The following is a 24,577-nucleotide window of genomic DNA, read 5'->3' on the forward strand; positions in this document are numbered from 1 at the left end:
AAGACCCTCAATAGCATGTAAGTATCAGGGATAACTGTTTTCTCACTGTGAACCTCCTCGAGTCCCAGCCAAGCTGATCTTGCATGATCAAGAAGGGGTGAGAAGACAGGGTGTCCCTAGGATAGGTGAACCCAAGGGAGGCAGCACTCCTGGGCAGTCTCCTCAAATTCCCCAGGTAAAAGAGTAAATGAATGGCAGGTCACTTAGAAAGCCAGAGAGGGAGCAGGGAGTCTGCACAGCACAAGAGGGCTAGGCAGCTCGGATGAGGACCAGACAGAGCCACACAGGGCAAGAGTAATGACCCAATTTTAGCACCATGATTACTGCAGTAAGATATGCATTTAATGACTTGCATTTTCTTCCATATTACGTACACACAGAAACACTATACTACAACAGTATGGTAATGTAACTCACTTTTCTAACCAGGTGAGAATCACATTAAAGTAAAAAAGTTTGATAACTACCTTTAACATCACTGTAATCAGATAGCTATTAATAACAAATAGTTAAGAGAGCACATACATAATCCTCTATCAGTAATTGGCCATTTATACAAATAGTTCTGAGGCCTCTGTGATCATCTGGTTCCTCTGCATATACTGCCAGAGACCCCTGCTACAGTCTTAATTATCCACTCTTCCATGCATTTCTATTCTAGGGTCAATGATAGCTCAGCTCTACGGTTTTTAAAAACGATAGCTGCATTTATGTAACTACCTAATGAAGCTGCCCAAAACCAACAGCTTAAGTGGGGGTGGTTACCACTGCTTCAAGACTGATCATCCCAGTACCCAAATGCACAAACTACCATCTTAGCATCATCAAAGACAAATACACCTCTAATGATTGTTTCATGTAGTGTTCAACCCAAAGCTGAGTTGTGATCCACCAACATCTTCACCAAAGAGAGAGACAAAGACTCAAATGTAAAATTAAAATATATCAGGAAGGAAAACTGACATTAAAAAGGAAAAGATAAAGCATTTTTAGAGGAAGCCAAAAGATGGCTTACAAAGGTTCCAGCACGTCCGAAGACAGTCACAATACCAGTGCACTGCAAAGGGAACCTCTCTGAGCATGCAGTTTGATCCAAATAGGCATTTTCCCAGGATATTTACTGTAGTATTTACTGTAGCTACTGGAAATCAACAACAAAGAGGATATTAGAGAGCTATATTATTTTAAAAAATTATAGTAATGACACTGTATTCTATGGTTGTCATAGAACTTTGTAGAAGGAAAAAAACAATGGGAAAACAGATAGTCATTCATGTGGACTGCTTATATGTTCAAAGTGCAATATTTCCTTTCAATATCAACATACGCGTTACCAAAAGAACAAAAGTATATGGAGCATTTTGCATTAATCTAGGGGGGTTTTGGATGAATGTACTTTCTAAGTTTAAAACTAATGTAGTGGGCCTTGGACTTGATGATCCTTATGGGTCCCTTTAACTGGAGATATTCTATGATTCTAAGATATTTTCTCCCACAGAAAAGGGGAAAAAAAGTCTACAAAAATAAAAGCTTTACAAACTTAACATTAGAATAAATGTCTCAAATACAGTGATGAATGGTCTTTAAATCTCTTTATGCTGCATTTGTAATTTTTAATTTTCTGAAGAAAAACCTCCTCTGACAGTATTTATACCCTGACAATGTTTGATTTCTGTTTGACTTGTTACAGCCACTTCATTCATTCACTGGCATTTTACGTTACCCTTTTGTGGAACTACACTATTTGATCTGTTATAGACTTAGGTTACAAATTAAAAAATGGTTTTCTGAAATCAGAAACATCATTAAAAAAGAGAAAGAAAAAAAGAGGGGGGGAGGGAAATATAAAGCAATCAGACTTTTTTTCCAAATGGTCCTCTACAGTCAAGTCCCTCCTAAACAGCAAAGCAAGAAACAAGACAGCATCTCAGTTCTTTAACTGTATTCTTTCTTCCAAAGAACAAAACAAGTATGAGTCACTAAAATCAAGCTAATCTCCTCATTCATTTAAAGAAAAACATTTCAAGGCTTCAGAATTAGTGGAAAAGAGAGTGCCAGCTTGAAATATGGCTTCTGAAAGCACAAAAGCAAAAGGCCCTTTTTGATCCCCACTGTTATTTATTTGGGGAAGCAGAAGTTCCTAACACCTAACAAAAAACCCCAGGCTTTGTACAGAGATATTTTAGACAAATTTGTCAGATTTATTACACCTTCATCATTACAGCATCATCAAAACTGGAGGATAAATTAACATACAGTTGAAAAATATATCAGAACAAGGATGGATCTTCTGTAGAAAGAAAATGATCCATGCAGAGTACAACACTTGTAGCAGATACCTCCTTACGTGGCACGTAAATATACTAGATTTAGACTGCAGTTCAGCTGTTGCTTCCGGCCAGTTTGAATGTAAGCTGCTGCCAGGAAGGGCAGTTTCACACCGTCCTGCCTCTTCATTCCTGGCTGAACCTGACCTCCTCTCCCTTCTGATGCTTCTGATCAGCAAAGCTTTGCTGCAAGTACTGATTCAGGTGAAGAAAACACTTCTGGTCACGTTCAGGTTTCAAGTGGATCCTGCCCCTGCTCCAGCTCACCCCAGGGCTGCCAAGTCCCGCAGAACAGCAGAGCAAGGGAAAGGAGAAACCACCCTTCAGTGAAAGCCCCTATTTATGTCGGCTCAGAGCAACTGTCAAATTGCAGCCTGAGGGCACATTTCTGTCTCCTCCACTCCCTCCGTCTCCTCCACAAGTGCCCTGAAAACCCTGTTATTAGATTCACTCTCATCAATCCAATGACTAATGCTTTATTTAAAGTGGAGGAGCTCCATCAGCAGAGACAGAGACTCATCACTTCAGCCTTAAGTCATTTGGTATGTGGGAGACTCGGCCATTAGCCCTGGCTTCAAATATGGCAGAACAAGAATTAAACTCTAGAAAGCCCCGAGAGTAAAAGCGGCTCATTGTAGGCTTGTAGACCCCTTCTTATTCAGTCTGACAAAAAAAACCTCAAACAAACAAACAAAAAAAATCAACAAACCAAATCAAACAAAAAACCCACATATTGCCAGAAAAAAAAAAAAAAGAGCCAAAGTTGTAACCCTCTCCTGGCCAGCAAGCATATTATGCATACTAGCACAACTTACTAGCTAACCCTAAAGGCCAGCAGAATAAACCCTGATGGGCAGCCAGTCTTACCTACACCAGCTGAGCCACCCAGCAAAGATCAAGCATTTCAGGTTTTCTCCTGAACTCTTTGATTTCTTTCATCCTCACCAAAGACAGACTTTCTGATCCAGTTCTTAGAAAAGAAATCTAGTAAAAAATGATGCAACAGTGATTCAACTCTTCTAGAGCTTTTCTGCTTCCATGAATTTTAATGGATTTTTTTCCAGTTTATATTAGTCTTCAGCAACAGATATTAAATACAAGTCATGTGTCTTCCCAAAAGCAACAAAGTTCATAACAATTTTGCAGAGCAGCAGGACTCAGTTTAATATTCAGAATACAACAAGAGGACTTCAGGACAAAAGTGCAACTGGCTATGCAGAAAGTCCTGGCCCCAATCTTAGGTTTTGCTCACCGAGGGAGCGATTCTGCTTCTAGCATACAAAGAGTGTTGCTGATCTAAGGCAGGAATGAAAAAGCACACAGCAACAGTTTCAGTGCCCTAGGAAAAAGCTTAGCCTTGTCACCAACCAGTTTACCAACCCACAACATGCCAGTCTGTTCAGGTGCAATATCAGACTCCTTGAAACAACCAGCTACACAACACAAACTATGCCGAAGTGCAAATGCAACTTCTCTCTCTCCCATCTCGCTCCCTCCCTTCCATACAGATTTAACACGGGGAGAGCATCCTAAGCAGCTTTGTCTTAATAATCATCTGCAACTCCTGGAGCATTTCCTGTACCGACAACAGAGTCAAGGATTCTTCTAGCAGACAGAAATACTGGTCAGAAATGAGCAGACGCTATTGCAGTGCCTAACACATTTTTTTCTTTTTTTCATTATGATACAGACCTAGGGTCTTCAAGAGCAACTGACAGACAAGACTGGTCTCACTCTATTCCAGATCCCATAAAAGCATATATTTTTTCCAAAAAGTTTATGTTTTCAGGCCCCAATCCTACCATGAAAAGTTGAGCTTCTGGACAGTCATATAACTTGGTCTCCAAAACTAAAGAGAGTAAACATATTTTTTTGCTCTATCCCACTTATGCTCAGTGCCTGGAGCCAAGATTTCCTGACATTCAACATCAAAATAAATTATAACCATAGTGATAATGTTATCTATTACTAGTTTTCTTCCCTTACCCAGATTTCTTCTCAAGAAGACAAACCAGAAAAACAAAACCCAAACCCCTTCCAAGATACAGCTGTCAAGACAGAATCGTAATTCTGCTACCCGATACAGATCAGCAGGCATCACACGCCCACAAGGATTTGAAAACGACCTTGTACAGATGCAGCCCAAACACATCAGTGTAAGATTAAGCTGCCAACATAGTTTGGAAGTCTGATTAAGAACGACTAGTCCTACACTGATATCCATCTGCACGATAAATGCCTTCCCTGCTCTACCAGTGCAATGGGTATATTATTTTACATTGCCATTTACAACATTTATTGAAATAGTCTCTAAAAGCACCTTTCTATTGTGAAGTAAAGGATAAGGTTTCCACCTCTAAGATTTCTACCTAGTTAGTAGCAACTATTCAGTATTTACTTCGTTCATCTGTTCACATGCACCATAGCCTACTAAACCGATTTCTAAAACAGATACCTTTCCCCAGGCCATCCAGAAAACCATTAATCCACAAAATTAATTATGTTCCTGTCTTTCTGTTGTTAATAGCACATAACCTCTTCCAGTGTCCCATTTACATTATTTTTTTCCTGCTTAACAAGGGAGTGCCAGAGGGGCAAGTGTACATTAATATTAAAGAACAAGTGAAAATAACTAAATTCATATTCATCATATTAGCTATCACCCCTTACCCTTCCTGGCAGTTGCATGCTTAGTCTATTTTTATCTACAAATATACTCTTGTCACTAACCACAATATTTCCAGACAAATAGGTCCGAATTTTAGTTACAGCATTGCAAAAAAAATTTTTGGGGTATTACAACACACCTTTATTACTTTAGAAAATACTACTTCTAAACGAAATAATTTGCTCCTAAAATTACTTCAGGGTAGGAAGATTTGTTACACTGTGTGTGTCCTTAATACATTTTAATACTTATATACCACGAAAAACCCTGTTACAAGTGCATCATAGATACAGACAGTGTAACAAATTGTATTTCTGTACAAGAAAAAAAAAGCAACACACCTATTTCTGCTTTTGCCAGTAATGAACTCCATTGAAATACATCTGAGTAACTAAGGAAATACAGGCAATTCTTCTCAAATAACACAAAACATTTTAGGAACCTGTGAGGCAGAACAAACAGATACGCTGCATGCTTACCCAAAAACAAGTTCTTAAAAAGATTCAGCCTGAACAGAATACATCAAATACAGCAGCATCCTGTCAAGGACTGTATGTAGAAACCCTCAAGGTAATGCTTCAGCAACTTAAGAGCATGTCAGTACTTAAAACATGGCTGCAGTGATTGTCACTGGTGAAAATTAAGAGACACATGTAGAAATATATGTAACCGCAGCAACACGCCATGAATGTTTTCCTCTGCTTTCCTTTACAGTCTGCAGTTTACATTCTGATGCATGCATTAAAACATAACTATGGTAGAAAGAGATTATGGATACAACTACTTAGGTAGCAAGATGTAAAACTGTATAAACAAACAGCACATTGCAATTTACACTGTCACTTACCTCGTAAGACCAAACACACTGAGTTCCTCCAAACCTTCGGACACACCTGCCCACCTCCACGTCCTCATGAGTGGTGTACATTTCTCGAAGGCATTCACCTATATGTGGCACCATCCTCCTAAGAACTTCCCGGCTGAAGATCATTCCTGGCCCTCCCATGCAGAAATTCTCTCCAGGCTCCAGGCCGAGTTTTCCGAGTTCTTCAATATTACCCAGACCAGTTTGTCCCAAATACAGAGGTTTACTGCTGTTCAGTGAGCGAAGAAACTCCTCCAATTTTTCACCTGAAAGAGAGAAAAGATCAGTGTTATTTCTCTGCCTAGTTTGACAACCGCCTCTTTTCCTGTACCTCAAACTTCTTTTAAAAATACAACAGGCACCCGACACTGTCACAGGAAGTAACTTCCAAAGCAGTAGCCTATACCTAATTAAAAATATCCTTGCACAAGTTTACCTTTGTCAGACTTTTTTTTTTTTTCATTATTATTAATTAACATCACAGTGACATTTTCATTCAGCCGAAAACCAGAATACGACAGAAACTTAATTTTACCAGTAAACCTTGTTCTGTTCAGCCCTTCCTGATGCAAAGCACTCACTTGCAGGTTTGACACTCTCTGAAGTGGGACAACTTGATAATATAGTTCTAGGCTAGGAAGGGAGAGGAGGAGAAATGACAGGTATTATTTTAATAGGATTAATTTTTGAAGAGACCAGAGCAAATCTAAATTAATAAAGACCATATGTTTGATTAGAGAGTCACTGTCAGAACAAGGTAAAACTGGGGCTCTTTCCAAAGTACTTCTGGTGCTACAATGTCTACACACTTTTCCTTCAGACTCCTTACCTATTCATTCTTTATAAGCAATTGTGGTTTTGTATTTACTTAAAAATTTCCAGATAGGTTTAGCTCAGAATCTTGGAACCAAATAGGTCTATTACAACTCAAAAATGCTCCCAAAGAAAAGAGTGACAACTTTTATGTCTGTAACTGAACACACACACACATACATACTTATGTGTGTGTGTGTGTGTGTGTGTGTGCAGGTACTTCACAGATGAACGGCAGCTGACAAGCAAACAGCCCATTAAACGGCTCAAATAAAATCAAGTGACAAATAGGGAAGTACAGAGTTACCTCTAATTAACTTTCAACAACGCCTTCAACAGTGTAAGCAACCAGGCTTACAGCCCGGGCTTCACACTTACATCTTCAGCTTCTCTTTCTCGCCTAAGAGCAGGACACTGCAAGAGCAACAGCAGCAACAAGCGTGGACCAAAGGGAAGAGGGTAGCAGAACATCATTTCCTAACGTGCTACACAGCTGGCCGGAGAGAGGGCCGGCACCTTCCGGAGACAGGCGTCGCAAAGGCGAGCAGCAGCTCTGCAAGTGGCCTCCGGGGGCTGCAATCTGCTCAGCCCAAGCGCCGGTGACCCAGCGCCGAACTTCCACTAGTGCTGGAAACACCATTTCCGAGGAGCACCGAACCGAAGCCTCCGGGCTGAGCCTCCGCGGCCGGGAAGCGGGGGAGGGAAGGAGGGGAGGGAGGGGAGGGCGCTGCCCGTCCGGGGCCTCCCGCGCTCCCCGCCGCTGCCTGCGCAGGGGCGGCGGGACGAGGCGATGCCGAGACCCTCGGGCTGCGCAGCCCAGCGCGGCGGGACGCGGGGCCGGCACCGCCCCGCCGCTCCCCGGGCCGCGCCCAGCCCCGCCGCCCGCCGGGCCGGACCCTCTCCGCCGGCCCACGGCGGAGCCCTGCCCCGGAGGGCCGCGCCGGCAGCAAGCGCGGGGGCCGCCGCACCGGGATCCCACGCCCACGCAAGGACCGCGCATCGCGGCCCGCCGCCGCCTCAGCCCTGCAACCCGCCCCGGCTCCACGGCCTCCCCGGGGGCGGCCCGGCCCCGCGGGGGCAGTTCGGAGCTCCCACCGGAGCCGCAGCGCCGGGACGGCACATCGCCCCCCGCCCGCCCCGCGCCCCGCACCCGGGGGTTGGCAGCAAACGCCGCCGGTGCGGGGGGGGGGGGGGGCGGGGGGGGGGGGGGGAGCGGTGTGTGTGTGAGGTCGGTCGAGGTACCCCCCACGCCCGCGGGCAGAAACTGACTCTCCCTCACCCCCGTGGGACCCCGCGCGGCCCCCACCGGCGACCGCTTCCTTCCGTCCGTCCGTCCCTTCCTCCCTCCCTCCCTCCCACACCGGCGGGGCGCGCCCCGGTCACCTTTAATGTAAACGTCGTCGTCCGCCCGCATGAACCACTCGTACTTGTCCAGGTAGTGGTCGTGCATGTACTTGATCATCATGAAGGACTTCTTCTGCGGCGGGTAGGAGTCGTCCACGCCGGGCAGGGCGACGACGGGCAGCGGGGGCAGCCCGGGGGGCGCGGCGGAGCCCTGGCTGGAGAAGAACTCCACCCGGCCCGGCACGGAGGGCGCCCACGTCCGCTGCGCCGCCACGGCCCGGCTGCCCAGGTATTTCTGGGCCGTCATCACCCCCACGTAGAGGAAGTTGCGGGGCTTGGCGCAGCCCGGGGCGCCCCCCCAGTCCCCGCTCCCGTTGTGGCTGCCGCCGGGCCGGCCGCTCCGCTTCTCGCCGCCGTCCTCCTCCTCCTCCCGCTCCCCGTCCCCGCCGGCGGCGGGGCTGGAAACCGTGCCCTCCTCGGCCGCCGGCGGCAGCTCCCAGGGGTTGCTCCTGAAACTCGTGCCGCCCAGCACCGCCTCCGCCTCCGCCGGCTGCCCACCCGGCGCCGCCGCGCCCCCGGCCGCCCCCAGCCCCGCCGAGCGGCCGTAGAAGGAGCAGAGGCTGACGCCGCGCCTCTTCTTCTCGCTCAGCTCGGCCACTCTGGGAGCGATGAGCCAGGAGGCGGCGGTGAAGCCCAGCACCAGCCCCAGCACCACGCTCAGCCAGGGTCTCCGGGACCTCGCTGCCATGGCGCGGGCGGGGCGGCTCCCGGAGCGCCGCCGGCGTCCCCCCGCCGCCTCCCGCCGAAGGCGACCCCCGTCCCGCCGCGGCCCCGGGCGCGGCGACTCCCGGCGCGGCTCCCCGCCCCGCCGCGGCGGCCCGGGCGGCTGCGCTGCCCCCGAGCCAAACTTCCCCTGGCGGGAGGGCGGCGGCGAGGACGGCGGAGCACTAGCGGCGGCCCCTCCGCTCCGCTGGCACCTTGTCACCGCGGCGGCTGGTCCCTCCCCGCCCCTCCCACCGCTCAGCCTCCTCCACACGGCAGCGGCGGCGGCGGCGGCGGCCCCCGCTCCGCGCTCGCCGCTCAGCCGGCTTCCTCCGCGGCTTCCGAGCGCCTCACCCCGGAGGGCACCGCCGCCGGTGCCCGAGCCGCGCCGGGGAAGCGGCGGCCGCCGCCGCCGCTCCGGAAGGAAACGATTTTTTTAGGTGCCGCTCGTGGATCCCCCCGCGTCGCGGCCCCGCCGCCCTCCGCCCCCCGCCTCCACCGGCCGGGGCCGGGCGGTGTGGCCGGGCGGCGGGGCCGGGGCCGGGGTGCCCCAAACGCGCACCGGTGCGCCCCGCAGCCGCCGCTTCGTCGGGAGGGGCCGGGGGCTCATCGGCGGCCGCAGCTTCACATCGCCCGGGGGCGGCCAGAGGACGCCGGGTGGGACCGTCCTGCCCGCGTTCCTCATCCCAAGGGCAGGTCAGGGGGGCGATCTGAGGAGGAGGGAAGCCCTTGTCTCCTCTGCTCCCCGGCCCCGGACAGCAACTTCGCAGCCAAGACCTGTAGCCCTCTCTGGCCGCGTCTCCAGTGGCGTGCACGCCCCGCAGCCCAAGTATACTATTACTATCATGAGCTCCAGGATGCTGGGGCATTGCTTCCTCATCCTCCTGACCTCAGGGTGACTGCGCTGTTCACAGCCCACGATGACTGACAACAGGAATTAAGCCTCCAGGCCACTGTGCCTACAGGGACAGCTTTAATTCTGAAGTTTAAAATCTCCCTCATATCCTCCACATTCATATGCATCCCTAATTTAATTTTGCTCATCTCCAGCAAAACCCATAAATCGTTCCTCACATTCGTTTATCATTGCACTGAAGTACATCCAAATTACCAAAGATTCAGTAGCATATATTTAGTCATTTGCCATCAAAACCACCCATTTTTGTAGCTAAGTCTATGGGATTGTCTGTCACTTTACGTGACTTTAGCAATTGTCAGACACATATGTCAAGGTGAGAGGAGGGGTATGGAAGCCGGTACTGTGTGATGCTAGCAGAAGTAAATGAATAGTGAGAGAAAAAAATCAAGCCCTTTTCCAAAAAGACATAAATTTCTTTTCCCACCTAACAATGAAAAAAAAAAAAAAAAGTATGCTTTGCATGGTCTTTAACTATGAAGAGGTCACTTATTGAAGTCATTTTCAGTTTTTCCTTCAGCCTCCACCACATGCAGCAGGCAGGCTGTGTGCATTTTGTGTTTTTGAGATGTGTGAGCGTCAGGCTCAGGAAACATACCCTCTAGCTTCCCTAGGGCTGAGCATCCTTTCCAAAGCAGCCCATCATTAATTTCCTCTCTATGCGCACACAGGCTGGAGCATTTCCAATGCCAAGCAGCAAGGTACTAGGCACCAGGCACACACACATACTCACTCCAGCTGTCACCACTAAAAACAACAGCCCCAGCAATGTGTCCGGGCACATAAATACCACCTGAGACGTTCTGCGAGCAACAAGGTGGCAGGTAGATCGTGGGTCTGTATTCACCGAGCTAATAACAGGAAACAAGCTAAGCAGCAAGGCTGTCAGAAAGCCTTTTTGCCATGGCATTAGGAATGATCAGTATTACGACTGTCTCAGCTTTCCATGAGTCTTCCACTGAAAAATACTCTCTCCCACTCCTTCCCTCCTGCTCTCTGCAAACAGCTGGGTGTTGCTGGCTCCGAGCAAGTCATGTGCAGTACAACCTCCAGCAGTAATGGACCCTTTACAACTACACAACCCACTGTCACCAAGTCCTAAATTTTCAAATTCCTGCTACGGGGTTGCAGAGGTGCAATGCATGACGCTAATCTCCTTCCATTGCTTATGCATACACTGAAGTGCCTCTAGTCAGTGCCAGCTGTGCCAACTCCTCAGCTCTGACAGCGCTTAATTTTGTCACAAAAGAGCAGGCAGACCTGTAAGAGGTGACCATAAAGCCTTTTACACACCTCCAAGATGAAAATGGACCTTAAGGTGCTATGTGTTATCAAGGTAGTTTATAAAAAAATGGAGTACAAGGATATTTGGAGCAGAAATATTACCAGTGTGTGCCTGCATGTATATTTTTAGTTCGATGCTCTACCAGTATTTCGATACACTGTGGGGAAATCTGTTGAAGGTTTGGGGGTTTTTATGGACAGACCGACACAGACTGGACCGATTTTATAGGAGCAGCGGTGGCCTCTAGTGGTTAATAGTAACAGTCCTGTACTTGCATTCAGTAAAGGTGTGAAACCCAGAATGCCTTTCCAATTAATATAAATACTTGCTACAATAACTTGTCAAGCTAGGTATCATGAGGTCATGTCTACATGGCTTGTTATGTGTTACAATGCATTTGGCAACAATATTGCATCAATGTCATTAATGTCACATCAATGTGTTTGGAGAAAATGGGAGAGGCCAGGGCCATGCAATCACTTCAAAAACTCAAAAGATAATTTTGTAACAAAAATTCCATGGGAAATTAGAAAATCTGCCTTCTGTCCCCTGCACCATGTGTTTCTAATTATAAACTTGGGGGAGTCTCTTAACATTTTCCATTTTTCTCTTGTAAAAAAAAAAGGTGGAAAATGCAATCTCCCATTTCATCCCTGCAGTTTTACAGTCTCTAATCAAATTTAACACACATCCTTTGATGAAGCAGCAGCAGAAACATAGGCATACCCCTGCCCTTAGTAATACTTTTAAACTAAAATAATATTTTTTTAGCTCTAGAAGAAGTGGCCAACTTTTCTTACACAATGATACTAGCAGAAGCCAGAGTTCAAATGAGTGGGTATCAACATCCCATTCACACTTTTTTGAAAGTCATTCTGGCCACACAGAACCCAGTCATTTTGTCTTCAGCAGGCACAAATTCCCAGACTGAAGGGGTAGTCGACATATCTGCGGTGTCAGAGAGGAGCAGAGCTGGTTTTATATCCCCAACTTCTCCTATGCTTTAGCAGTAGTCTTACTACTTTTTCTCCTCAGCTGCAAGTCCAAAGCCACCAGTGATAGATTGCTAGGAGTTACTGGTAGGCTTCAAATTCCACACTGGACAGAAGATAAAGGAACATAAATCTAAAGTGCATCCTTGGATGTTTTCACTCAGCTAGCTTGTTTAGATGTCTGAATATGTTGCTGACACTTGAGCCCCAGTTTACAGACCATGCCCATTGTGTAAAGGGCATCTGAAACAAGAGAGCCCTACCAATGTTCACAATTTCTTGGCAGCAGCCGTGGGTGAAAAAGCGCTGACTAAAGCTAACTGCACTTTAAGTGAGGCTGAGCATAAGTTGAGAAGCTATCTTTGGGCACAGTCTTCTATCTTGATGGTCCCATGTCCTGCATCAATCATCTCAATAAACGATGCTTTAACAGTGTAGGCTGATCAGCTGAAGCAGATCATTATAGACTCATTTGAAAAGTGCGATCCTCCTGCCACCAGCTGTTCATCAGTAGCATTGCATTGGAGGTCCCTAATACGAGGTCCTGGAGCTTAGCAGGCAGATGTGTTAGAGGCCTTACTGCGTGACTACAAGACAGAGCTGAATTAATGTCATGCCAGTGGCTGGAGTAACTACTCTAGGGAAATGTTTAGCTGTGCGTTCTGTAATGTTAGTTGTGGAAATTTGCCACATCTCTTTTAACTCTAGTATTCCTGCTTAGGATCCTAAAATGCTGAAATGAGAGGACAAATCACAGAACCAGGGTTCTGAAAAACAGATTGCCTATTGGGAAATTTCCCTTTATCTTTTTCTTCCTCTGTCATCCTTCATCTTCAACGAGCATCATAAACTAATGATATTTCACCTATTTTCAATATTCATTTATGTGGCACATAATCAAGTATTTTGTCTGTTTCCCCAAGAGCAGATTAGAGCTGAACAGGGAGGAAAAAGCATCCAATTTAATTCCACCATCAGAAAGGAGCTCACTGAACTGACTTCTGTTCCAGCTTTATTTCACTCAACCCCAGACATCCAACAAATAGGTCTGTTAGAACAGCAGGATTTCTTTTCTGCATTAGTAGCCAGTTGCTAAAGCATGCAGTAGGCCAGCTGTAAAATAAAACCATGATTGTGAGGAGAAATTAATTGCTCCAGTTGCATTAGAGCTGTTACTTCAGATAGAACTAACTCCCCCCTTAACCATGCTAGGTTTTGCTCTCAAGAGAGAGCATTATGGAATAGTAAGGTAAAATATATACATAACTATAGGCACATATATCAAAGATCAAGTAGCTCTTACTGTATTTGTTGATAAAGCAGATTAGTGCCATTCCAGCTAAGAGGCCATTTACTTGGGATTCTTGGTATGATGAGTGCCTCAGCTTTCCATATGTTTTGTTTGTATGTGTGTTGGTAGGGAAGTCATATGATATATGGTTCCCCCCAAGGCAGGCCAGAATTAACTTCTACGTATAATTAGGTGTTTGGTTTAGGTTTTGAGGTATTGAGGACAGGTTTAGAGAATTTCAGATATGGAAAACAATTTGGGATACTTATTTTGTGTTCTTTTTAAGAGGACATTGGTGACATATTTGTTCTGGGTTGAGTGAGTGAGTGGTGGATTTTTTTGGTGGCAGGGGAGGGGGCTATCGGGGCAGCCCCCTGTGAGAAGCTTCTCGAAGCTCCCCCTGCTCCAACTCTGCTCCACTTCTGTTTGGGAAATTGAGCCCATCAGCTGCGCCTCTGCGATAACGTATTTAAGAAGGGACGTGGTGACGGGCAGTGGGACTTGTGAGGAGGAGTTGCTGCAGCTGCGTGAACACCAAGGTCAGTGGAGGAATGGAGGAAGAAAGGAGGGGGGAGGTGTGCCGGAGCAGAGACCCCCCTGTATCCTGTGGTGAGACGGCAGGGTGGCCCCCCCCTGCCACCCATGGAGATCTACGGTGGAGCAGACATTGATTTATGGCCTGTGGCTCCTGCTCGGAATATTCAAGGTTCTGTGCCCAAAGAAGGCCGGGGTCTCATGGGAAAAGGCAGACCCGCTGCTGTAATTCAGCGCTGGGAGGATTGCAGCATGCGGGGGAGTCCAATGCTGGAGCAGCTCGGGAAGGGCTGCAGCCATGGGAGGGACTCCAGTCAGAGAAAGTTGGTGACCCATGACGGAGAAGTGTGGGGAACGCTGCAGCCCGTGGGAGGAACTCATGTCAGAGAAAGTTTGTGGAGGACTGTCTCCTGTGAGAGGGGGACCACAATGGAGCAGGGGGAACAAGTTCCGGACACTCCCCTCACTGAAGATGAAGAAAGTGTCAGCACTGACTGCACCCCCCATTCCCTGCCCCTGCGCCACTGGGGGAGGAGGTAGAGATATCGGGAGCAGAGCTGAGGCCAGGAAGAAGGGAGGGGTGGGGGGAAGGTGTTCTCAAGATGTGGCAATGCTTCTCACTGTCCTACTCTGTTATGTGTTGTTAGTGTCTGTAATACATGTATTTTTTTTTTTTTTTCTTCCCCTAACGAGTCTGCCTTTTGCTCGTGGTCATAAAGGGGAATTTTTCCCCATCCCAGTCCTATCTCGAACCCCAAGCCTGGCTCTCTGTCCCTTCTCATTGCCAGAGGGGAAGGGAAAGAGAGGTGCTGCATTGTGGTTGGCTGCCAACCAGGCCCAAACCACGACATTGTATGCGAATACAAACATCTGACTCTATAGCCATTTGCTATATCTACATTCAGTTTGATTTTGGAAAGTAATTATAGGTTCAATCTATTAAGTTGCATATCCATCCGACTGAATTTGATTAAAACCTTTTCTGTTGATTTTACTGGGCACTGGACCCAGCCAGACTTTGGATAAATATAGCCCTTTCTTTCAAGAGATCGGCTCCTTGTGTATATTCAGTCATATCCACACACTTACAGTCTTACCACCATTCCCTTGCAGAGCGATGACAGCTACAGGGGCAGGAATTTGACTGCAGTGTCTTGCTCCTTCAATACTGCCCACAGAACCATTTCTGAAGCTGCATGTCCTGCTCCAGACCAAGACCAGTGAAGTGCAACAGGTGTGACTGAAAGCAAAACCTTTATATCTTCCAGATCTATATGTAGTTCTGAAAATCCATCATTAACTTGAATTTTAGATTCCAGATGAGTTTGCAACATCAGTTATTACCAACCCATCGTTTACTTGTGAAACAAATGTACTTGATCTGCAATTTAATGAAAAATAAGCTTGGAACTTCATACTGCTGTAGTTTATTTTTTATTAAAGCCAAACTGAAGTAATATGCATGATAGGCTGTGCTGTGAAATCCATACTTATGAAAATCCTCTCAGATTTAACGTTTGTGACATTTATTTATGAAGAATTATTATGACACTTAAGTTTACACTGTCAATTTATATGTAAATTTTATTTAACCTGTTTTATTTTGCTCCTCTTTCAAACTGTTTATTTTTTTTCTGTATTTTGTAGTACTTTTCCTTTCATCTTAGAATACAAATAAATGAGACTAAATCACACTTTTATGAATGGGAGACATCCATACAGAGCTCCCACCTCTGTGTGGGATACATTAAACGGTCCTATGTAGTGGACAGCAGCATTTACCCTCTTCCTCCTTAGGTGCTGCAATATCTGTGGGACTTGTAAGGAAGACATAGTCCCAAGTGGTCTTAATGTGTTTGAGAGATTGTATATAATTTCTCCCCACAGGGGCTGACCCCCATAGGAGATACTCAGTCAGGTTAGGAAAGGGGCACCTGCACTCTCATGCCACCTAACCTGTAACACAGGCATGTTTTGTAACACACCACCCAGGCTTTGATCCTGACACCAGATCAGGCGTGTGGCAGGAAAGCAGGGTGGCATCCTTTCAGTCCACAGGCACAGCATCTTCTCCTTTGAAGCCACAGGATGAGATGGTACAGTGCACGAGCAACTCCTGTACCAACAAGAGATGCTCTCACCTGGAAGCAGAGAAGCGCTCTCTGGAGTCACAGTAGGCAGGCACAGCCTAAAGGCTGTCGGCTGAAAGACTTTTCCAAAATCCTGCAAAACCTGGAAGTTTCCAAATTTGGAGCATGTTCTGCAACTCTTGTCCCAAGAAGTGTGCTTTGGCCTTACCTGGGAGGCTTCAGGTAATGTTCCTGAAAGTATCCCAAGCAGGAGAATCCAGAGGATGTTTCAGGGGAATTGAGGACCCGTTCATCCCAGGCAAATTGTTGGCAAAAGGCAACTGTTTCTCGCAGGTTCTTTCACTTTCCTGATACTAGAGAATGCAGTGTTGTTTCCTGGACTAACACTTTTGTCACACATTATTGCCCACTGTTCTATTATCAAATACAAGTACTAAGCAGAGTAATTTCTGCCCTTTGAAAGAAAGTCATCAATGTGCTGCATCTCCATATGCTCTTAGGATAGACAGAAAGCCATGTACATCAATTCCAGTGAAGAGGTAGCTAAATCATAAGGAGCACAACAGAAATTCTCTTTTTTAAAGGCCTCAGCAGAAACATTTGGTTCTCAATGTCCTCTGAGAACTGACTATAAGGAGAAAGATTAATTTGAAAGTTAAAACCTTTCTTGCTTAACATAGCTTCCCTACAGTATCTACAGTAGGAAAAGAACCTGTATAGTGCTTTCTTCCAAAGTTTTAAGAGGCGTTCATAAGACAGAGAAAGTTCTTGTTGTAATAGATTTTGCTAATTGTTTTAATACCAGAGGTAACACCGCCATTTGATCAATATGGCCACAAGAAGTTTTTTTTTTTTTTTTTTTTTCCCCTTCCTAAAAAAAGAAGGTAAAATACAAGCTGAATTTCCAATAGCAAAAGCCATATACTTTTCTGTACACAAATACTTTACTGGTTAACCTGAAAGCTGAAGCAACACACGAGGAGGCTGTCTGGCATATACTTTGTTGTGTTGTTTTGTGAAGGCAGAGGGCACTGCTTGAGAAGTGGGTGACAAAAACTCTGAAGGCTGTTCAAGACATTTGAAAAGAAAAATCTGGCAGAGGAAATTAAAATTTAAATCAAATTAAAAAAAAAAAAAAAAAAAAAAAAGAACCAAACCTGAACCAAAACCAAAAACACAAAACAAAACAAACAAACAAAAAACACAAAAAACCCAAACAACTTAGAAGAAAACTCTAGAAAGGAAATAGAACAATGCCTACAGAGGTGAGCAGCTATTGCTCCCAAAGGAAAAACTAAATAGTTATCTTCCACTATAAATCAGCCAAAACAAAAGTGACAGTAAACACATACACACACCCTCTTCCAACATTTAGTTAGGACAGAACTGTGAGCCCAAAAATCTTTCAGATATGCTTTCTTCTGATCCTAGGCATGTCCTACAGTGTTTTCATTTATGCAGTCCTTTTTAAAGAACTGTTGAAGAGGATACTAACAAATTGATAATAAATTGAACATTTTTTCCAAATTTGCTAGGAATTTTACTCAAGTATTACTTTTCCTCAGACTTGGCATCAAAGTCACCTAATGGAATGTCCTTCTAGTCTTCAACTTGAAATGTCTGGATGAAGGACAAAAAAATAATACTTAAAAGACTCACTCTTTGCATTAAATATTTCCATAACACTGTTTTGCAATTGTTATATAAACCCAGAAAAAATAGATTTATTTTGTATATTACGTAATTTTTCCCTCCTCATCCTAAAGATTAATTTCCAAAGTTTGAATTAACAATATAAAGAATTGTATTGAAACATTAAGAGAGCAAAATATTAAGAATTCTAATTAGAATCAACTTCTGAAGTATGTAAGTGTTTTGAATTTACTTAGAAGCAGTCCCACTGAATTTGATAGGATTATGGATCTGTCAATTCAGATTCTAGTTCTTATTACTAACTGAGTTTATTAGTAATCATACTAAGATTTCTGAAAAGCCAGACGAGAGCTAAGCATTATGGGCTTATTTTTCCTGAGAAGTTTAATATGTTGTCTGCTGTAGCTAAGAACGCACAGGATTAGAAAGCCTGGCAGGAGAGTTTAAACACGCTGTGGATAAACTATTAAATTCCCATCGAAGACACTGGAAAGCTGCTTATTGATTTCAACAAGCCTTGGACTGAGCCTGAAGACTTGCTTACGCTTAAGACCTTGCTTAGCTACCCTGGAAGGCTGATTAGATATTAACCACTTCATTGGTGGTTGAGGAAAAATATACATGCACGATATGAAGTGTAATTATGCCACCTTGTGAAACAATACTGTGGCTGCAGTCTGAGGGTTTCTGGTAGCATTTCATTATAATTCAAACCACAAAGCAATATCTTCAGGACCGCATTATTATAACACCATGCTATTTTATACCTTTTATTAGAAAAGACTTTAGAAGAAGTTGCTTCTCTACTTGCTTTCTTAATTATTTGCTGAAAATTCCATTCCAGTTTTGAAAAAATTATATTTTACTTGATGATTTCCTGCCATATGTAGCTGGAATAAGTTGCCCCAAAAGTAGATAGCTATTGATAGCAGAAGTTTTCCCAAAAGAATTGTATCTCTGGCAAAAATACCAACATATTTATATATCGTGTCTAGAATATTGAGGTGAAAAAAACAACCAGCCTACCATATATTCTAGAGGCACAGGGAATTTTTTTAAGGGAAAAGTTAATTTGCGTGTTTTATCTTTTTATAATTGCAATCAAGAAGAAAAAAAAAGTGACAAAGCAATGGGAAAAAAAAACTGAAAAGATATGATGTCTGTGTGAGTAAAAGTTTGTGCATGGAATACCAGTTAAATCAGTGCAGCAAACTTCTACAAGGAAACGGTTGCTCTATTTTAAAAATACATCATATGAAATAAATACATCATGATTTTTACTATCACTATTTACTTATAATAGGAATAGGAGTTTGGATTAGTAATGTTTGAAACATGCATTTGGCTGAAGAGAACCCAACGGTTAAAGAAAGAATCATTTCATATTTCCTCTCCACCCTTCAATTTGACTAATGAGTAATTTGTGGCATAATTTTGCTACTCAGCCAGCACATGCTGGCCCTGATTCAGCAGAATTTGTTCTCTTTAGCATAGAAGCAATCCTAATAGAACTAGGACATTAGATTCTAGAGATCTCAAAGGTAAAAGTGTAGAAGGTTCATTTTGTGCATAAAATTCAGAAGATGCCACCAAATTTTGCTTTCTAATGGCTGTTTCAAAATGTCAGAGGTACTACAAATGAAAAGTAATGGTTTACATTTAGAAGCACTAGTTCCAAATCACTAATGTGGGTATTAAGTTTGTCATGAATATGGAAATGATGTGTTTGAAATTATGTCCCTTTTAAATTTTTTTTTTAATAAGGAAGTTTTCTTAAGCCTAAATGTATTTAAACATAGCTCAAAATCACAGAACCATAGAATGAATCATAGAGTGGTTTGGGTTGAAAGAGACCTTAAAGATCATCTAGGTCCAAGCACCCTGACATGGGCAGGGACACCTTCTGCTCCAAGTCCCATCCAACCTGGCTTTGAACACTTCCAGGGAGGGGGCAGCCACAACTTCTCTGGGCAACCTGTGCCAGTGTCTCACCACCCTCACAGTGAACAATTTCTTCCTTATATCTCATCTAAATCTACCCTTTTTCAGTTTAAAACCATTACCCCTCATCCTATCACTATCCTCCCTGATAAAGAGTCCCTCCCCATTTTCCTTCCCTCCCCATCTTTCTTGTCGGCCCCCTTTAAGTACTAGAAGGCTCCAGTACTCCCCGAAGTCTTTTCTGCTGCAGGCTGAACAACCCCAACTCTCTCAGCCTGTCCTCATAAGGGAGGTGCTCCAGCCCCCTCATCATCTCCGTGGCCTCCTCTGGACCTGTTTGAGCAGGTTCATGTCCTTCTTATGTTGGGGGCCCCAGAGCTGGACACAGCACTGCAGGGGGGGTCTCACCAGAGTGGAGCAGAGGGGGAGAACCACTTCCCTCGACCTGCTGGCCACACTTCTCTTGATGCAGCCCAGGATACAGTTGGCTTTCTGGACTGTGAGCTTGCATTGATGGCTCATAGTCAGTTTTCCATCCACTAACACCACTGAGTCCTCTGCAGGGCTGCTCTCAACCCACTCACCTCCCAGCCTGTATTTGTGTTCGGGATTGCCTCAACCCCTGTTCAGGACCTTGCACTTAGCCTTGTTGAACTTCATGAGGTTTGCATGGGCCCACCTCTCAAGCCTGCCAAGGTCCCTCTAGATGGCATCCCTTCCCTCCAGTGTGTTAAATGCACCACACAGCTGGGTGTCATCTGCAAACCTGCTGAGGGTGCACTCAATCCCACTGCCCATGTTTCCAACAAAGATGTTAAACAACACTGACCCCAACACCGACCCTTGAGGAGCACCACGTGTCATTGCTCTCCACTTGGACATCGAGCCGTTTACCACAACTCTTTGAGTGTGACCACCCAGGCAATTGCTTACGCACTGAGTGGTCTCATCCAGCAAATCCATGTCCCTCCAGTTTAGGACAAGGACGTGTGTGGGACAGTGTCAAAAGCTTTGCCCGAGTCCAGGTAGCTGACATCAGTTGCTCCTCCCTTAACCACCAGCACTGAAACCCCATCACAGAAGGCCACCAAATTTGTCAGGCATGATTTTCCCTTGGTGAAGCCATGCTGGTTGTCACCAATTGCCTCCTTACTTACCACGTGCCCAAGCATAGTATCCAGGAGGATCTGCTCCATGATCTTGCTGGGCACAGAGGTGAGACTGACTGGCCTGTAGTTCCCTGGGTCTTCTTTTTATCCCCTTTTTAAAAATGGGGATTGTTTCCCTTTTTCCAGTTAGTGGGAACTTTGCCAGACTGGCACGATGTCTCAAATATGATGGATAGTGGCTCAGACACTTCATCCACCAGTTCCCTCAGGACCCAGAGATGCATCTCATCGAGTCCCATGGACTTGTGCACGTTCAGGTTCCTTAGATGGTTTCAAACCTCATCTTCTCCTACAGGAGGTGGTTCTTTATTCTCTTAGTCCCTGCCCTTCTGCAAAGATATAGTTTATCAGCTGAATGAATCTTTACACTTTAGAGGGAGGAAGTGGCTATAGTGAAGAGAGAAATTATGAAACTCACAGTCTGTGACTCATAGGCATTTAAGCAACTAACATTCTCAGAGCAATGGCCTCAAGTGTGAGATCTGGCAAATTTGCTTTGCAAAATTCTGCTGCTTACATAACTAATTGTATTTTATGCAAAATTTTTGAGGAAAAAGTTTGTTTATTGGGAAACACCACCGTTACACATCATCACATAACAAACTGCAGAGAGTATCCAGGACTCAGAATAGTTCCTCAATGTAGCTTGTGGCCTTGCAGTGAGAGTGCAGAAAATTTACAGGTTTACAATCTCATGCCATAAGTTTCAAAGAGGCAACTCCACATGGACAAGCTTTTAAAATTTCAGGTGATCATAAGACAAACATGAATAATTTCTTCTGATGATAAAATAAGCCTCCGTGTCTTATTTTCTTTTGGATTATCTTTACCATGGCTGTGTCCAAGAACTATGGCTATGCAAAACTTGGGTTAGAGCAAAAAAGCTTTGTATTTCAAAGGTAGTCTAGTTAGTCAGGCTCCTGTCCTGCATGGGAACCCCTCCTTCTAGGCTGGAGGATGCAATGCTGATGACAGTAGGCTGATCTGGATGAATGTTAATTTAATTTCTACTAAGGAAGTCCATTGCTCTCCAGGGTATCGTGCCCCATTAGAGCATTTGTCCTGCTTGGTGACAGATCCTTCAGAGCTCCAGCTAAATAGCATTAAATTGTACTTAAATCACTGTGCAGTTCTGACTGGGATACTAACTTATCTGCGTGTAAACCAGCCTGTTTGAACGGCTCTGCTTCAAAGCAGAATGTCAGGGTGTTATTTTAGGTAAAACAGACAGCACTCGGGTCTACAAAGAATGCAGTAAGCATACTTTTTAGTGTTTTCCTGTGAGCTATGTAGGCTAGAAAATTAAAATGGCTCCTAATCTTTCTGTTTGGTCCAAGGCAAAACTGTAGCCTTTGGCTGAGGTGATGAATTAATTACTACACTGCACCATTATTAAAAAAGCAAAAACCACAACTTTATATGCCATGTGGTATCTTATGCCTTTGAGCTGCTATAGCATACATGGCAGCTATAGAAGAAGGGGGCTGTGAAGATCTGCTGAACGCTTTGTGGATAAGGGCAGGAAAGTTCCCTGGGGCAGGAACGATAAATTGCTGATTCTCCTTGATTAATACACCACGACCTAGAAATCATTCCTCAAATAATCTGTTCCATCACTTCAATTATGTAAAGTTCTTTCCAGATGCCTAGGACCAGAACATTTTGGGAGTGATACAGAAGAGTGCCATCTAACCACCCAAAGGAAACAGCCACACGATCCTGCAGGAGGGAACACACCGCTCATTTTGGCTGGACTGATAGGACTGACTGCAATGGTGGTCAAAGGTTACCCTCTGTCATTTTCCTTGATCAAATCTTTTAGAAAGCAATAAGGGGAAAAAAAATAAGCCAACAACCAACCAAACCAAACTTTGTAAGACTGCAGATACACCTGAAGGCTCAGCTGTTCAGTACAATGGGAAAATATTCGAGGAGGGGAGACAACCCTTTCCACGCTATTCACGGAACGTGGGCAGTGAATAACAGTTGATATCATCTCCTGAAGATATTTTTATATGAATGTTAGTGGTTCAAGTCTATTATTAGCTATATTTGTTTTTATTTAATCAGTAATAGTAAATAATAAAGCTAGGAATCAGGATTTCTTTGTCCTTGCTGTGTCTATAATACTAATCCTTATTTCTGGCTTCTTTCATTCAAGTAACTACTACTAGCAATTTAAAGGCTAGAGCTTGTATTTGTCAGCTAACAATTTTTTTCTCTTAACAACATTTTAAACAGATTTCAGCTATTCAGCAGCTAGCGCAATCTAAGACTGTATCAAAGAAAGCATGCCCTGTCATTTGCAGCCTTTAGCTGCTGCCATGGTAAGAAAGCTGATTAACATGCTAAACAAATTGATACTTAAATCAACAGTATAGCTCATAATTATTTTTCCTTAGACCAACTGAGTACACATCAAGATTCTGATCTTGACTGAGTCACTACCTTGAGAGTAGCGTTCTCCAAATAACATAAGGCTGGACAGTTTATTTGCTGGAGAAGAGCATTTTCAATAGGTTGATCTCCCTATTCGGATGTAAATGTACTGACCTCAACTCTTCTCATACTCTGTTTTTTCCCAAAGTGTGATTTCCTGAACAGAGAGGAGGCAGAGGAATCCTTATCTGTCTCTTGCAATGTCAAATGGGAAATTACAGATTCTACTGAAGATTTAAGATTTGCCATTCTCTTTCATTTATTTAGCTTCACTTTTTTAACAGTGGGACACAGGAAAGTGTCATATCATCACCTTCAATACACTTGGTGATTCAGCTCTTCTGTTTTCAGAGTTATATTTGAAAGCCTCTTCACACTGAAGAGTGCTCAGTGTTCTGCTTTATGCTTAAACAGTAGCTCACAGATCCAACATAAGGATAAGAGGTTTTTTCAATTAAGCTGACATTAGAATGGGGGGTGTTCTTCTTCTGTTTTTTTTTGCATTAGAAGAGAGCCCACCACTGACACTTGTTTTCAGCACAGTGATATGTTACATAATTGGCAGGCTTGAATAAGCTCAGAGCACTGCCAGGCAAAATCCCTTTGGAGGCAAAGGAAGCAAATAAGCAGTCCCTTGAAAAAACAGTGACAGCGGTAAGAGAAAGAAAATCCTGTTATGTGCATTTCCACTGCACCCACTGTTACATGCAATAACAGACCAACCTGATTTAATTGTACATTCTTTATTGCCCCAAATAAAAGAAGGAAGCATGCAGAAAGTGAAAAATAAGCCAAATTACAGAAAGCGTGGTTGAAAATGTCATCAAGCATCCAAAGAACAAAAGGATGAAAGGTAACAACAGGTATCAGATGTAACAAGAACTTATCCTGCAGGCACACAGAAAGCATGTGTCAGGAAAGCAATGATGCTGAGCAGGCCAGAGGGCATGCATATGAGCACTCATTATATCTTTCTTTCCTTTCAAATGCCATCATATTTATCTTTTTCATTAATTTTTACTGAATAGGCTATTTTTGAACTGGTTGATAACACAGAATGTATCAGCACCGAAGACATAAGAATTCAGTTTAGAATACGGAAGGAAGAACCAGAGAGAGCCCTTACAGAAGTTAGGTGTGGCTAAGGTCAGCTGAAACAGCGAAGCTTTATCTTAGGATGCCTGAAGAATTGGAAAGCAACTGTAAAGCCAGAAGTTATCTCAAATAGCGAGTTTGGTGAGATGCTAAGAGAACGGAATCGGACCAATATAATTTCAGTGTTTAAAAAGAGATCAATTTGCCTAACTATGGCCTCTAGAGAGATTAACCTGAATCAAAACCACCGATTTTTTATTATGTAAAAACATAACAAGAGCTGAGAGTGGAAAGCTCCCCTGGGCAGGAGGGCTCTTCTGAGCACAGGAGGCTGTGCTTGGTCCATCTCTGTTCTTGACAGCAAAAACATGTCCTGAAACACTACCATGCTTC

At 44.4% G+C, this 24,577-nt stretch overlaps 1 protein-coding gene across 1 annotated transcript in view; it reads right to left on the reverse strand.

Annotated features, from left to right (window-relative positions):
• CHSY3 (chondroitin sulfate synthase 3) overlaps positions 1-8,972 on the reverse strand; it is a 272,997-nt gene extending 264,025 nt beyond the window's left edge. Inside the window, exons 1-2 of the mRNA XM_042787919.1 lie at positions 8,057-8,972; positions 5,843-6,126 (exon numbers count right to left, since the gene is read on the reverse strand). Coding sequence (XP_042643853.1) covers positions 5,843-6,126; positions 8,057-8,765 — 993 coding nt within the window. The 5' untranslated portion in view covers positions 8,766-8,972. The remainder of the gene's footprint in view (positions 1-5,842; positions 6,127-8,056) is intronic.
• Positions 8,973-24,577: the final 15,605 nt, after the last annotated feature.

Source organism: Tyto alba, unplaced genomic scaffold (assembly GCF_018691265.1).
Source record: "Tyto alba isolate M040663 unplaced genomic scaffold, T.alba_DEE_v4.0 Super-Scaffold_13, whole genome shotgun sequence".
Classification (NCBI taxonomy): domain Eukaryota; kingdom Metazoa; phylum Chordata; class Aves; order Strigiformes; family Tytonidae; genus Tyto; species Tyto alba.